At 45.8% G+C, this 16,285-nt stretch overlaps 1 protein-coding gene across 1 annotated transcript in view; it reads left to right on the top strand.

Moving 5' to 3' along the window:
- LOC124593728 (tetraspanin-7-like) overlaps window positions 1-16,285 on the top strand; it is a 165,661-nt gene that overhangs the window by 62,490 nt on the left and 86,886 nt on the right. The window contains exon 2 of the mRNA XM_047132052.1: window positions 1,426-1,614. Coding sequence (XP_046988008.1) covers window positions 1,426-1,614 — 189 coding nt within the window. The remainder of the gene's footprint in view (window positions 1-1,425; window positions 1,615-16,285) is intronic.

Here is a 16,285-nt window from a genome sequence, read left to right as displayed (position 1 = left end):
AGGCAGGATTCGAACCTGCGACCGTAGCAGCCGCGTGGTTCCGGACTGAAGCGCCTAGAACCGCTCGACTGCAGCGGCGCCCTGATATGTTCAATAATGTTCATGTCTGGGGAATCTGGTGGCCAGGTAAGGTGTTTAAACTCAGAAGAGTGTTCTTGGCGCCACTCTGTAGTAATTCTGGACGTGTGGGATGGTTGGCATTGCCCAACTCCGTCTGAATGGACATGACCATTCATGTGATCAGACAGGATGCGTACGTACTTGTCACATGTCAGAGTCGTATCTAGATGTATCAGGGGTCCCATATCACTCCAACTGCACATGCCCCACACCATTACGGAACCTCCATCAGCTTGAACAGTCCCTTGCTGACATGCAGCGTCCATGGATTCAATAGATTGTCTCCAGATCCGTACACGTCCATCTGCTCAATACAATTTGAAACGAAACTCGTCCGATCAGGTAACATGTTTCTAGTCACCAACAGTCCAACGTCAGTGTTGACGGGCCCAGGCGAGACGTGAAGGTTCGTGTCGTGCAGCCATAAAGGGTACACGAATGGACCTTCGGCTCCTAATGCTCGTATCAATGATGTTTCTTTGAATGGTTCGCATGCTGACACTTGTTGATGCTCCAGCGTTGAAATCGGCACCAGCTTGCGGAAAGGTTGCACTCCTGTCATGTCTCAGTCGTCGTTGGTCCAGTTCTTGGTTCAAATGGTTCAAAAAATGGTTCAAATGGCTCTGAGCACTATGGGACTCAACTGCTGTGGTCATAAGTCCCCTAGAACTTAGAACTACTTAAACCTAACTAACCTAAGGACAGCACACAACACCCAGCCATCACGAGGCGGAGAAAATCCCTGACCCCGCCGGGAATCGAACCCGGGAACCCGGGCGTGGGAAGCGAGAACGCTACCGCACGACCACGAGATGCGGGCAGGTCCAGTTCTTGCAGGAGCTTTTTCCGGCCGCAGCGATGTCGGAGATTTGATGTTTTACCGGACTCTTGATGTTCACGGTATACTCGTGAAGTGGTCATTCGTGGAAATCCCCACTTCATCGCTAACTCGTAGATGCTGTGATCGATCGCTTGTGCGCCGACTATAACATCTCTTTCAAACAGACTTAAATCTTGAGAACCTGCCATTGTAGCAGCAGTAACCGATCTAACAACTGCCCCAGGTACTTGTTGTCTTACATAGGCGTTGCCGACCGCAACGCTGTATTCTGCTTGTTTACATAGCACTGTATTTGAATACGGATGCCTATACCAGTTTCTTTGGCGATTTAGCGTATCATCTACAGTGATAAGCGAGATCAGTGTGCTCTTCTAACGTGGTGACTAGTACTCTGGTTAGCTTATAAGGGCAGCGTGCCGCGCGTGATGTGAAGGGGCGTGCTGAGGGAGTGTGTCTTGTTGCAGCTGACGGGGATCGCCATCCTGGCGGCGGGCATCTGGCTGGAGGTGGAGCTGTACAAGTACATGGAGCTGTCCACCGAGTTCTCGCGCTCCGCGCCCTACGTGCTGCTCGGGGCCGGCGCGCTCATCGTGATCGTCGGCTCGCTGGCCTGCTGCTGCACCGTCAAGGGGCAGCCCGCCCTTCTCTACATCGTGAGTACACGCACACACTGTTTGTTTGGTCACCAAAATAACGTTTCCAGCCAGCAAAAAAAGATAAGCGCCGGCGTTCTATCGCTGATGCTTGAGCTGATGGTGGTGTTGGATTTAAGACTCATCTCAGCATCGCCATCCTTCAAACTTGAAGGTGCCTAAGAGACAATCTCCTAAGAGACAATCTCCATTCCTTCCGAACTGACTATGCAAATGTAGACGAGATGTGGCTCAAATTCAAAGATATAGTAGCAACAGCAATTGAGAGATTCATACCTCATAAATTGGTTAGAGATGGAACTGATCCCCCATGGTACACAAAACAGGTCCGAAAGCGTTGCAGAGGCAACGGAAAAAGCATGCGAAGTTCAGAAGAACGCGAAATCCCGAAGATTGGCTAAAATTTACAGACGCGCGAAATTTGGCACGGACCTCAATGATGCGAGATGGCTTTAATAGGTTGCACAACGAAACATGGTCTCGAAATTTGGTAGAAAATCCGAAGAAATTCTGGTCGTATGTAAAGTACACAAGCGGCAAGACGCAGTCAATACCTCCGCTGCGCAGTGCCGATGGTACTGTTACCGACGACTGTGCGCTAAAGCGGAGTTGTTGAACACAGTTTTCCGAAATACCTTCACCAGGGAAGACGAATGGAATATTCCAGAATTTGAAACACGAACAGCTGCTAGCATGACTTTCTTAGAAGTAGATACCTTAGGGGTAGCGAAGCAACTCAAATCGCTTGATACGGGCAAGTCTTCAGGTCCAGATTGTATACCGATTAGGTTCCTTTCAGATTACGCTGATACAATAGCTCCCTACTCAGAAATCATATACAACCGCTCGCTCACCGATAGATCTGTACCTACAGATTGGAAAATTGCGCAGGTCGCACCAGTGTTTGAGAAGGGTAGTAGGAGTAATCCATCGAACTACAGACCTATATCATTGACGTCGGTTTGCAGTAGGGTTTTGGAGCATATACTGTATTCAAACATTATGAATCACCTCGAAGGGAACGATCTATTGATAGGTAATCAGCATGGTTTCAGAAAACATCGTTCTTGGTCAACGCAGCTAGCTCTTTATTCGCACGAAGTAATGGCCGCTATCGACAGGGGATCTCAAGTTGATTCCGTATTTCTAGATTTTCGGAAAGCTTTTGACAATAAGCACTAGCAGCAGATGAAGGGGGGTAGGACGTCAAACGGGCCGACTTCGAGAAGGAGAGGCACCACAGGACATTTTAATTTGCACTGTCTATACTTTTACAAATAAGTTCATAAAACTTTGTCAGTATGACCAGGAAGGATTCAGGATTCACACTCATAGCAGTGGCAGTTCAAAAACACGAAATAAATAATATTTTTTAAATGTAAAATTTCATGATTTTTTTCACTTACTGTTGGCTGCATTTGTTGCTATAGGTACACTTTTCTTCATAAGTAAGAGAGATTCTTCGATGAATTTTGCACAGCTTACAAACAATACTTACAGGTGTGTGAATCTCTACAATTTATTTAATCTATGGAAAAATGAATGGGCTGTTACGTTTTAAACTTCGTGTTTACAGAAAATTCGAATTTTATACTTAATTATCTCAATTTCTACAATAGTTTTTAACAGATTTGGGTAATTCTAGAGATTCATACACCTGTAAGTATGGTTTGTATGCTGTGCAAAATTCATCGAAGAATCTCTCTTACTTATGAAGAAAAGTGTACCTACAGCAACAAATGCAGCTAATGCCAAGTGAAATAATGATGAAATTTCACTTGTAAAAAGAATTTATTTTGTTATGTTTTTGAACTTCCTCTGCTATGCGTGTGAATCCTGAATCCTTCCTGGTCATGCTAACAAAGTTTTATGAATTTATTTGTAAAAATATAGACAGTGTAAATTAAAATGTCCTGTGGTGTCTCTCCTGCTCCAAGTCGGCCCGTTTCACGGCCTACCCCCCTTAACAGCCGGGACCTATAAATTGCTATAAAAAAAACATTTTGCACCACTACCGTATCTGCTAAACTGTCTGGACTTAAAATTAATGGCAACAGGAAATGCAAAAGGAAACTACGCCATACAAAAAAAAAAGAATCTTTACTCTGAAATACAAAAACAAACAATAGTCAAAGTACAGGCAGTGTGTTCGAAAGTGCACTCTTTACGCACCAAGTCACTCAAGAAAGGAAATAGGAGTAATCCGCTAAAATACAGACTCAAATCGCTAATCTCTGTTGATCCATCATGGACAGGGGACATCAGCTCGTTAAGTAGTTGTCATTGTCAATGAAATTCACCAACAGCCTTGTAACTTAAGATGTTATATTATTTTATTTGGAAGGCTACCAGTTTCAGCATTTCACTACACCATCTTCAGGGCCCATACGCATCTCTCCAAATAAACGGAAATGTCATATAGAGCCATAAATCTCTGGATGTCGTGAATTCAGTCGTTACACTAGTGCTTCGTTCGAAGTCTTAATAGCAACTGAGTGCTACCAAGTCTCCGAATGAAGCACTGCTGTAACGACTGAATTCACAACATCCAGGGATTTATGGCTCTCTACTACATTTTCGTTTATTTGGAGACATGCACATGGGACCTGAAGATGGCGTAGTAAAATGCTGAAACCGGTAGCCTTCAAAACAAAATAAAATACCATCGTAAGATACACGACTGTTGGTGAATTTCATTGGCATTGGCAATAACGTCGCTAACGTCGATCTTCTGTAGGATTATGGAACATAGTGTTCGAACATTATGAGTTATTCCGAAGAAAACGATTTATTGACGAATAGCTAACACGCACCTTAGAAAATATCACTGGTGTAAAACACAACTAGCTCTTTATTCTCACGAAGTAATGAACGCTATCGACAGGGTAGCTCAGAATGGTTCCATATTTTTAGATTTCCAGAACGCTTTTGGCTCCGTTCGCCACAAGTGTCTTCTAATCAAATTGCGTGGCTGCGGACTATCATTTCAGTTGTGCGACTGGATTCGGGAGTTCACAGTAACTGGCGGAAAGTCATCGAGTAAAACAGTCCGCCTCGATAGCTGAATAGTCAGCGTGACGGACTGCCGCCCTAAGGGGCCCGGGTTCGATTCCCACCTGGGTTGGGGATTTTCTCCGCTCAGGGACTCCGTGTTGTGTTGTCTTCATCATCTTTTCACCCCATACGGCGCGCAGGTCGCCCAATGTGGCGGCGAATGTAAAAAGACCTGCACCAAGGCGGCTGGACCTGCCCCTTAAGGGGCCTCCCGGCCAATGACGCCAACGCTCATTTCCATTTGCATCGAGTGAAACAGAAGTGATTTCTGCAAATCGACGTTAGCGAGATGAATCTGTAATTTAGTAGATTACTCCTATTTCGTTTCTTGGGTATTGGTGTGACTTGGTGTGGACATTCGAACAAGAAGTGTTATAGGCCCTCTATTAACTACATAAACAATTTAGGAGGCAATCTGAGTAGCACTCTTAGATTGTTTGCGGATGATTCTGTAATTTACAGTCTTGTAAAGTCATCAGATGATCAAAACAAATTGTAAATCGATTTAGACAAGTTATCTGGTGTATGGTGTGAAAATACTGATAAGTGTGAAGCCTTCCACGCGAGAACCAAAAGAAATACGATAGATTTAGATTACGTGAAAAAGCAAGAAATCTTAAGTCTGTAAATTCAACTAAATACTTAAGGATTACAACTGCGAATAACTTTAGCTGGAACGATCGCATGGTACTGTTGTGGATAAAGCAAACTGAAGATTAGGATTTGTTAGCAGAACACTGACAAATGCATGAGAAAATGCAACAGGTATACTAGAGAGACTGACAACGATTATAAGTCCTACTCTGGAGTATTGCTGTACTCTGTGGCATCCGCATCTGATAGGGTCGAAGATGGACAGCTCCTTTTGTACTATCGCGAAACAGGGTAGAGAGCGCCACGGATATGATACGTGAATTGGAGTGGCAATCATTAAAACAAAGCTGTTTTTCAGTGCAGGATCTTCTCATGAAATTTCAGTCACCAACTTTCTCCTCAGAGTGTGAAAATATTCTTTTGGCGCCCACCTACATAGAGCGGTATGAGCATCATAATGAAATAAAGAAATCAGAGCTCGTACAGAAAGATTTACGTGTTCGTTTTTCCCGCGCGATATTCGACGGTAGATCGGCAGAGAAACATCTTGATGTTGGTTCGATAAAACCTCTGCCAGACACTTATTGTGAATTGTAGATTGTAATCGGAAGCTCATAGGAACAACAGGCGGCAATCCTCCATATGATCATCATGGAGGCGGAGGATCAATACCTCGCCGGCCGGAGTGCAGTAGGTGGTATAGCACTTAGCAGCCCCATCAGTCAAACAAATCAGTAACAGCTTGCACTGTACGTGCTTGAGCATTGTCCTGCAAAATGATGGTCAGGTCCTGGAGAAAGTGTCATCACTTCTGTCTCTAAGCTGGTCGTAGTTTGTGTTCCAAAAATGAACTGAACAGAGACAGAAGTGATCGCACTTTCTGCAGGACATGACCATCATTTTACAGGACAATAGTCCAGCTTGTACAGTGCAAGCTGTTACTGATTTGTTTGACTGTTGGGGATGCTAAGTGCTATACCACCTACTGCACTCCTCTGACTTAAGCCCTTGTGAATTCAACTCGATTTCTAAACTGAAGGAAACACTTCATGGCATTTGCTTCAGAACTGCTACAAATTCGTTGGACAATAGACCGCGCCGCTCGAACTGTCAACACAACTGGCACTGCTAAGAGTATCCTACGACCTCCATGTCACTGACAACGGGTTGTACACAATGCTGGTGACTACTTTGAAGGTCAGTAAAACATTGAAACACGTATCTATTTTGCATATTTTGTACGAGCTGTAAATAAATAGTGACCACTATTAAAGTTCCAACCCTCGTATACTGCCGGTTTTAAAGCTGCTTATTTAAATATTGATTTATTATTAGATATTCTGTGCATCAACAAACTAGCAGCCTGTCTGTCCCCAATGGAGCAAGATTTGAATGGAAAACACTTCGCTAACAATGGTAGCTCTATGTAAGTGGCACAATAAAAGGTGTCCCATGGGTCCGTCGTTAGGTTTTATAGCATATCGGACTTGTCCGAAACACTTCGTGTCGACTTCCTTGTTTCTTCATGTGGTGTGCGTACTGTGAGACCTTCGGTACACACACCATCAGATTATTTGACTTGTCGCTCTAACGAAGTAGGCGAGTGTCAGCAATATGTCTCGTGGTCTTATTGTGGCGTGTTTATCTTCTGCCGTTAGGTCAGACGATAGAAATGCCACTTGCACGCTTAGCGTAGCAGATTGACGGTGACCAACTTTAAACAGAACTTGATTAATTTTTACACACATTTATTAAAATAATAAAAAGGATAGACATTACATAACTTGATTCTGGATGCTGTTTATAACTGGAAATCTGAAGTTCCTTTGGTCTTGGTACGTTGATCTTATTCTCACATATCTCTGATACTTGACAAAGTGTCTATACATTACTCTTCATGGCTATGTACAGGAATATGATAATCTTATTAGGCGCAGACTGAAACTTGCCTACAGACTAATGCAGACTAAAGCAGACTGGTGAAGACTGAATAATCGGAGGTCTGTACACTCGTTATAAAACCTCGAGCGTTCGGGTATCACTGCGCGAGTGTGATCCGCGAGGAGAAAAGGTTCTACGTTAGCAGCAATCTCATTGGCTGCGTTACGTATTAATACGCGGATCTGCGGAAGCAGAATCTGGTCCGTCTTTATGGCAGCGCCATCTCGTAGAGCGGAGACGGACGAGCGCTGCGCCTGCGCTGTTGTGCTTAGCGGGACGCGCTCTAGTGGGAAAGTTGTGTACGCGCTGACAGCGCGGAACTATGTACACAACACATCATTTCTGCCAACGCCAGCTCCCTAACTGTTGCAGTGTCAAAATTTCGTACTGAAGCTAAACGTTTCAGTTGCTGTTGGTAGCGCCGGGCGCCGATAGCGTCAGCATTTCACCTCGCACGCGTCCACCAGTCGCTAAGACCAGTCTTGTCAATTATATCTTGGTTCATCATTTTCAGCAACTGTTTATGAAAAAAATGTCGATGTGAAAAAACAGCACACTAATTGCGTTAAAAATTGTTTTATAGTTCAGCTGGTGTGCTGTTTCTTCAAATCGGAAATCGTGTTATTCCTTGCCCCCCCCCCCGCCCCCGCCCCCCCCCCCTCTCTAAGCGCAATCGGGCTTCTTCTTTTGTGCCACATACACGAGGGTGAGTCAAATGAAAACCTTAAATATTTTTTTTAAATATTGTTTATTGTGCAGAAGTGGTACAAAGCTGTATCACTTTCCAACATAATCTCCTCCACGCCCAATGCAAATCCTCCAGCGCTTACAAAATGCATAAATTCCATTAGAAAAAAATTCTTTTTGTAGTCCGCGCATTCACTCATGCACCGCGTGGCGTACCTCTTCATCAGAACGGAACTTCTTTCATCCCATTGCGTCTTTGAGTGGTCCAAACATATGGAAATCACTTGGGGCAAGGTCAGGGTTGCTCGCTCTCTTCGTTTCCGGTTGGTGGAAGTGAACCCAGGTATCGTCGCCAGTAACGATTCTTGCAAGGAAGCCGTCACCTTCTCGTTCAAAGCGCCGAAGAAGTTCTTCACAAGCATCAACTCGTCGTTCTCTCATTTCAGGACTCAGCTGCCGTGGCACCCATCTTGCAGACGCTTTGTGAAACTGGAGCACATCATGCACAATGTGGTGTGCTGACCCATGACTAATCTGTAAACATGGTGCAGTGTCATTCAGCGTCACTCGGCGGTTTTCCTTCACTATGGCTTCAACTGATGCAATGTTCTGTGGAGTCACAACTCGTTGTCCCTGACCTGGACGAGGAGCATCTTCCACTGTAGTCACACCATTTGCGAACTTCCTACTCCATTCATAGACTTGCTGCTGTGACAAACACGCATGGCCGTACTGAACCTTCATTCGTCGATGAATTTCAATAGGTATCACAGCTTCGCTACGCAAAAACCGAATAACAGAACGCTGTTCTTCCCTGGTGCAAGTCGCAAGTGGAGCGGCCATCTTTATACTGATACTGCGACGGTATGCGTGCATCTGCACTATACTGCCACCTACAGGCTATTCTGCACGCTGTTTTAAGCACGTTTACCAACTTACAGGATAACGGAGCGAAATTTCGATTTGTTATTACAAATTTAAGGTTTTCATTTGACTCACCCTCGTACTTGCTTCACAAAGTCAAGAGAGAGAGTTTGGTCATGACGACAGCTCAAAAAGTTGTGAGACTCCTTCGCACAGTGAAAGTAAAATTGTGTTCTACTACAACTTCAAAAGACAACTTTAAATATCTACCAAAAATTGTGGAAAAAATATAATATAAAATAAAACTACCGGCACCCGTTTTTGCCATTCTTAATCGATTTATCGTCGCAACTAATCTTCGATTTTTTTCCTACATCTTTTTGAAAAATATCGATATATTGATATTTTATCTACAGCACTACCTCACACCATGAAACCTGGTGGGGGCCTATGGGTTGTGGGTGAATGCACTCCGTTATACGCAGCTCACCACACGTGTACGTCCATCACTCGCATACGTTCAGAACCTGTTCTCATAACTGAAGACAGCAGAACGCCAGTCCCACTCTCCAGTCAACTCATTCACGGCACCAGAGCAGTCACGCTTGACGGTGTTCTGGTGTGAGACATAGTCTGGCCAGCGGCACAAGTGATCTTAATCCTGCTGCAATCAGACGTTTCCCGATGCTCCCTGATGACACACTAGGTGACCGGATTTCGATCCTGGATGATTTAGGTCGGCCACCCCTTCTCGCAGAACGCGTCGAGTTTGACGTGCGTCGGTAATACGCGAACGTCCAGAATGGCCCTACCTCACCTAAACTGACAGCCAGTTTCCGTATCCTAGACGGCGTGGGAGAAAAGCGGACGAGATAAAGACTGATATGCCATCGGGGTCTCTTGTTATTGTTCTACCCAGTATCAGACCGTGGGAAGGCATGGACTACGACCCTACTTGCAGGAAGCCACTTTTGTGGACTGGCAAGACAGCCAATCCACTCGGACGGGAGGCCGAAGGGCACGCGTTTAAGCTCACGCAGGATGGCGTGAGGTCTGGAACAGGACAAGGTCTTTATAGTAGCAAAAATAGCACGTAGCTTCTGGAATACTTAACTTTAATCCATAATTGGTGAACATCGGTCTGACGGTACATGCATCACAAGATAAATAGCAATTGATAATGGCGCCTTGCTAGGTCGTAGCAAATGACGTAGCTGAAAGCTATGCTAACTATCATCTCGGCAAATGAGAGCGTAATTTGTCAGTGAACCATCGCTAGCAAAGTCGGCTGTACAACTGGGGCGAGTGCTAGGACGTCTCCAGACCTGCCGTGTGGCGGCGCTCGGTCTGCAATCACTGATAGTGGCGACACGCGGGTCCGACGTATACTACCGGACCGCGGCCGATTTAAAGGCTACCACCTAGCAAGTGTGGTGTCTGGCGGTGACACCACAGCCACTAATTTGAACGGATACTGTCGCAGAGGTGAGAGAAATCACAACACTAACGCAAAGAGGTATATTCTGAAATTAGCACAGAACAACGGACTCTCAACTGAGGGCAACCTCCACTGACACAGGCACATTCACGGAACGTCATATAGAAATACTATTTACTATACATGTTTGACTGAGAACACTTCGCAGAGAGAATACAGGACCACGAGAACTAGGTTTCGCCAACGAAAGGGGATTGGCTGAGTTCGGTGAACCTGACCGCATGTATGACGCTACTGCTCTCCCGTAGTATGGCGAAACACCTGCAACTACCAAACTACCGAAACGGCGATCTGTTTCGAGCTTCGTTACTAGACCGTGCCCGAAGTAACGACTGTTAAACGGTATCTTAGCACGGCGGAGAGTACCTCTAGACAAGAGGCGGTCCCGAGCGAGACGGTAGCTGGTGGCTCTTCCAGGAAGACATCAAGTGGATAGGAGCGGGGAGAATGATTTCTTCAACCCAACTCCTGTCAAGCGTGTTTTGTTAGTCTAGCAGAATGCGGGTGGGCGTTATCGTAGAGTAGGATCACGTCACGCTGTCTTCCTGCTCGTCGTTCGTGGATGGCGTGTGCAAGACGCCTCAGCTGTTGGCAATAAATGTCGGCAGTGACGATTACACCTCGGGGAAGCAGTTCACAGTGAACCACATCTTCGCAGTTCCGCGGGAGTTGCTGCTTTGTTAGGGCTACGCCATCTCTTTCTTTGCCCTGTTCTGGCGTAAAGACATGATTTCTCGATACCAATAACGATATAGGGTACGAATGGCCAGTGTTGTTCACGAGATAATTGATGACGGGCAAGCAGAGATTCACATATGACCACACATATGGCCACCCGCCGAGTTTTGTGATTTTGGCTTAGATCATGCGGTACCATACACCTGATTTTTGGAACTTCCTCACATCATGCAAACGTTGCACGATGGTGGAATGATCACAGTTCATCACATCCGCCATTTCTCGAGTACACTGACGTGGGTGTAGAAATGGAAATGAGCGCTTGGCATCATTGACCGGGAGGCCCCTTACGGGGCAGGTCCGGCCGCCTTGGTGCAGGTCTTATTTACATTCGACGTCACATTAAAAAAAAACATTTTATTCTATTAACCTAGTATATTCCTAGTGTTGGTTAACATTACTGTCATTTTATAGGTTTTCGTTTGTATATTCTTTTCTTTTTCGTTTTTCTCTTATTGTTGTTCCTTGAACCCTTTTACATGGCCATTTGTCATCTTTTTTTTGGGTAACGCATTGCAGGACAGGCACAATAATTTATATGTACCATCGACACATTGATTTTGAGTTCATGTTTCTGTATGTCACGCACTTGTGATGCCACAGGCACATTGTGCATTCTGGTTTGATCTCTTCCTCTAGATTGCACTGTTAGGTGGGGCAGTATGAGGGAAACATCAGCATGATAGATGGAGCAGAAGTGGAAGAAACTTTTTTACATATACTACAGATTATACATAAATTGAAGAACAGAGGAATTTATGTCATACTATATAAGAGAAGCAGAGACGAAAGTGTGAGTAGACAATATAAATGTTATAGGGCACATAGTAACGGAAATAATTTAAGAAAAAATTATGAGTAGTTTGCACTTTCCACTAAGTAATGCTTGTGTCCTGGAAAACACAGTAAAAACGAAAAAATAAAAAAAAAACACTGGTAGTACTACTGGGTATACTTTTGACACTGATTTGGTCGCGAGCATGACAGATGTTTGGTGAGAAGCACTTTGTATCACTGATTTCACTAAGAAGAAACACTTTATACTACTATACTTCACTATTTGACGCGAGAGGAGAAATCACTCTATCTTTTTTTCCGCGCGCCTGGTGGGGATGAAATGATGATGAAGACAACACAACACCCAGTCCTTGAGCGGAGAAAAGCCCTGACCCAGCCGGGAATCGAACCCGGACGCCTTAGGACGGCAGTCCGTCACGCTGACCATTCAGCTATCAGGGCGGACACTGACGTGGGTCATTGTGAATTTTTGGTTTTAAACGATCTTCATCAAAACCCGAAGGTTTCCGTTCTTAAGACGTGAAAACTTTTATCTTGCCGTGCTGTGTCCAATGGAATTATCCCCATGCACGGTGTAAATGTTCCCGGTAGCCTCCGCTGCTGTACTGAACTCAAACAGAAGAATACGTCAGAAACGTTTCGATTCCTCCACTTGGCACTCCATTTTCTAGCGTCCACGGCTCCACTCACCATCTCCAAAAGACAAATCGTAAACTCAGATAGCAACAGTGAACGGGAAGTAAAATATGACAATCGATAAATAAACCCATAGCAACCGGAATACCAGTATGCAACAACTGAATTTATGCACTAACGTAGTAGTTTGAGCTTTTACAGAGGAGAGCAGATCATTGGGAGGCCGACGTGAGATGGGACGATAAGGAGAAGCAGCAGGTGCGGCAGGAAAGGGGCGGCGGAGGAGGCGGGAGCGGCTTTCGGGGCCCGGGGCAGCCTCCAATCAATACGGCAGCCCCCGGGGCATGGACAGGGGCAAAGGTCACCGCCGCGAGCTCTGCCGGAGCTCCAGCCGGCGCTGTCGGCGGCTGCTAACGCAGCGAGCAGCGGCTGGCGCTGAGGCGCCCCCAGTACACGCGGCGTTTCACGTCGACCGAGCGCGCTCCTGGAAACCGCCCATAGCAAGTAAACATAAAAATTAAAAACTAAACCTCGCCCGAAGAGACCATGAAGGCCCAACAGTACCGACCGGCCGCCGGGTCATCCTCAGCCCACAGGCGTTACTGGATGCGGATAGGGAGGGGGCATGTGATCAGCAAACCGCTTTCCAGCCGTACGTCAGTTTACAAGACCGGAGTCGCTACTTCTCAGTCAAGTAGCTCCTCAATTTGCCTCACAGGGTCTGAGCGCTCGGCAGACCTGATGGTCACCCATCCAAGAACTAGCCCAGCCCGACAGCGCTTAACTCCGATGGTCTGACGGGAACAGGAGTTGCCACTGCGGCGAGGAAGTAGGCATAGTAGCCGATAATAGGTGGCACTTACAATGCTCATCGCAACAAAGAAAACAACTATTTAACACCATAAAGAAATCGACGGGAGAATAGAACAAAGTTCAAATGGTTCAAATGGCTCTGAGCACTATGGGACTCAACATCTTAGGTCATAAGTCCCCTAGAACTTAGAACTACTTAAACCTAACTAACCGAAGGACATCACACACACCCATGCCCGAGGCAGGATTCGAACCTGCGACCGTAGCAGTCCCGCGGTACCCGGACTGCAGCGCCAGAACCGCTAGGCCACCGCGGCCGGCAATAGAACAAAGTATCAGAATAATGGAACTACAATACAGAACAGAATAAAGCTATAATACAACAGTTATCACAAATTTCGTCTACTTTGTTAAAAGTAGCGGGAGGCATGCTAGAGTAGTCCAAGCAGATGCAATGCCGAATGTGCCCGCATCGATTTTGGTCAGAGCATCTGGATACCTGGGTTCAAATCCCTGTCCGCCACAAGTTATGAATTTCCCCCATTGATTTCAATCGATCCCCTCTCGCAGCCATTGGCTGTAATTTCTTTGTGTCTTACAAATAAAAACACTTGTAGACATGACTCGTTTACTAATATTTTTACATGCTTTATTGCTGTTTATGTGTCTTTTTCTTAAGCGAGACCTCTAAAATGACGCTTTGAGAAAACATCTGCAGAAAGGTAAAATCTCAACGCATATCGTCACGACATATCTTTGCATCATGTTCTACACTGTATTACTTCCGAGTGCTTGTCCCCCCAATAAACAGTAGAATTGTATCCAGAACGAGATTTTCACTCTGCAGCGGAGTGTCCGCTGATATGAAACTTCCTGGCAGATATAAACTGTGTGCCGGACGGAGACTCGAACTCGGGACCTTTGCCTTTCGCGGGCAAGTGCTCTACCAACTGAGCTATCCAAGCACGATTCACGCCCCGTCCTCACAGCGTTACTTCTGCCAGTACCTCGTCTCCTACCTTCCAAACTTAACAGAAGCTCTCCTGCGAACCTTGCAGAACTAGCACTCCTGAAAGAAAGGGTCGATCAAAACCTCAGAATTACTAATCTGACGCACGAAATGTTTCAACACACGTTGACACTGTTGAGTAGGGCTTTAACAGTCTGAACACTGCCTCCTGTTTGAAGTGCTTCACAAACCACGTATAGTCTTCTAACTGGCCTGTATTGTGACTGATATCGACCTTATTTTCGCTTGGTCCTGACTGGGTATGAGCAACAGGCTTACAAGCCTAACAAGTGCATTTGAAGCAATTCGCTGTTGCTCCAGGTTCCCCGACGCGAGGCGTATGTGAAGATAACGTAGCCATAACCACCTTCTCTGCTACCTAGAACACACGAATCTGTTCTCTAAGCTCTTTCGAGTGAAATCGTGAGGTGATACCGAATAAGAAAATTCCAAGGGCGAGATAAAATAAGAAAAGGATGGATTAGCAATATTTATTGCGAACACAAGTGAAATAGAAGACGTTGTAAGAATCATGATCCATATTTTACGCATTTTTCGACATTGCTCCTCGAAAAGAGACAGAGAAGGCAAAAGACCTATCTTCCGATCGCCCAGAAAGATAAGTGTCGGGTTCAGCTAAACTGGTGGCTGTCCGACCTTTGCTTAACGTGATTCAGAAGAATGAAGACCTTCAGTTGAGCAACAATAACTTTATTGCGAGCGCGTATCTGACGACGCGCGGCATGTATGGACAGATCGGAGCTATAAAATTTGCTTCCGGCCTATACAGAGGATCCTTAATCCTCGGAAACTTCCGTAGTTAGGAGAGAAAACAGTACTCGTCCACACAAGTCAGGAGCCACGGAACTACTCACTAATTCAAACAACAAGGAATAATAATAATAATAACAGAATGTAATAAAAGCTAGAAAACACAGCGCCTCTAGAGGCTGGGCGCGGAACTACACAAACGTCGCGTAAAGTAATTACAACCGCACACCACTGCACTGACGCACGCGCACAGCACACACACACTCACACACACACACACACACACACCGACGAGCTTGAATTAGCGCGCGGCAGCATCACTACATCAGCTCCCCGGGCGGAAGCGGAGCGTCGGCGTCGAGATACCGCGCCGGAAAGTGCACCCGACGTCCAGAGCGGGTCGTCCGAGTCGGAGGAGTAGGAACAACGTCAGGAGGCGGATGTTGTGCTGCGTTGGGCGGCGGATGTTGAAGAGCCGGCGCCGGAGATGTGGCGTCAGTGTCTGGAACAGCGGTAGGTGGACGTCTACGACGAGGTGCCGCTAGTGGGGTGTCAGGAAAAACATACGCAGGTTTAACCCGATTCAACGCAACAGTCGTGGTTTTGCCGTTCACTAGGATATCCATGGTGTGGGCACTGCGCCGTAGCACTTCATATGGACCAGAATAAGGAGCTTGTAGAGGCGGTTTAACGCCCTCAGTGCGGAGCATGACGTGACGACATTGTTCCAGGTCCAGCAGCGTCGCTACAATAAGAGACGCTGCACCCAGCTAAGGACAGCGTTGGATCACAAAAAGCCGTTTGCATCGTACTTCGTTCGTGAGGCGAACAAAGTGTTTTTCGTAGCAAATATTTTAAAAATCGATAGCCAGGATACTGGCCAAAAATGTGTATTCGAAAGTAAAGGCAAGTTAGCTGTTTGGTAATATAATATTCTGGGAAGTTAAGACCCAGTTTTCACTGGACTGACTCTTTACTTTGTTTTCAAAATTGCAGGTACGGCTTTGTAGTGTGACAAGCTGCTGTCGGTAGATGACAGATAAAACATATATCCCAATTCTTTGAAAATATGTATCGCATCTCCCACTTTGTACGCTGGATGCCAGAAGTGCTGCGTATATACAGAAAAGCGATCAGATGTCTGTGTAACCAAAATCATCCACCAGGCACACTCTCTCAGTGCTGTAATCTTACAAGAACCAGACGCCAACTCTCGTGACATGGCTTTCGTTTTTTACGTACTTGGCGAATAAGATGTTGAACCACGT

Source organism: Schistocerca americana, chromosome 2 (assembly GCF_021461395.2).
Source record: "Schistocerca americana isolate TAMUIC-IGC-003095 chromosome 2, iqSchAmer2.1, whole genome shotgun sequence".
Classification (NCBI taxonomy): Eukaryota; Metazoa; Arthropoda; class Insecta; order Orthoptera; family Acrididae; genus Schistocerca; species Schistocerca americana.
This window is presented reverse-complemented; position numbering and strand designations above follow the sequence as displayed.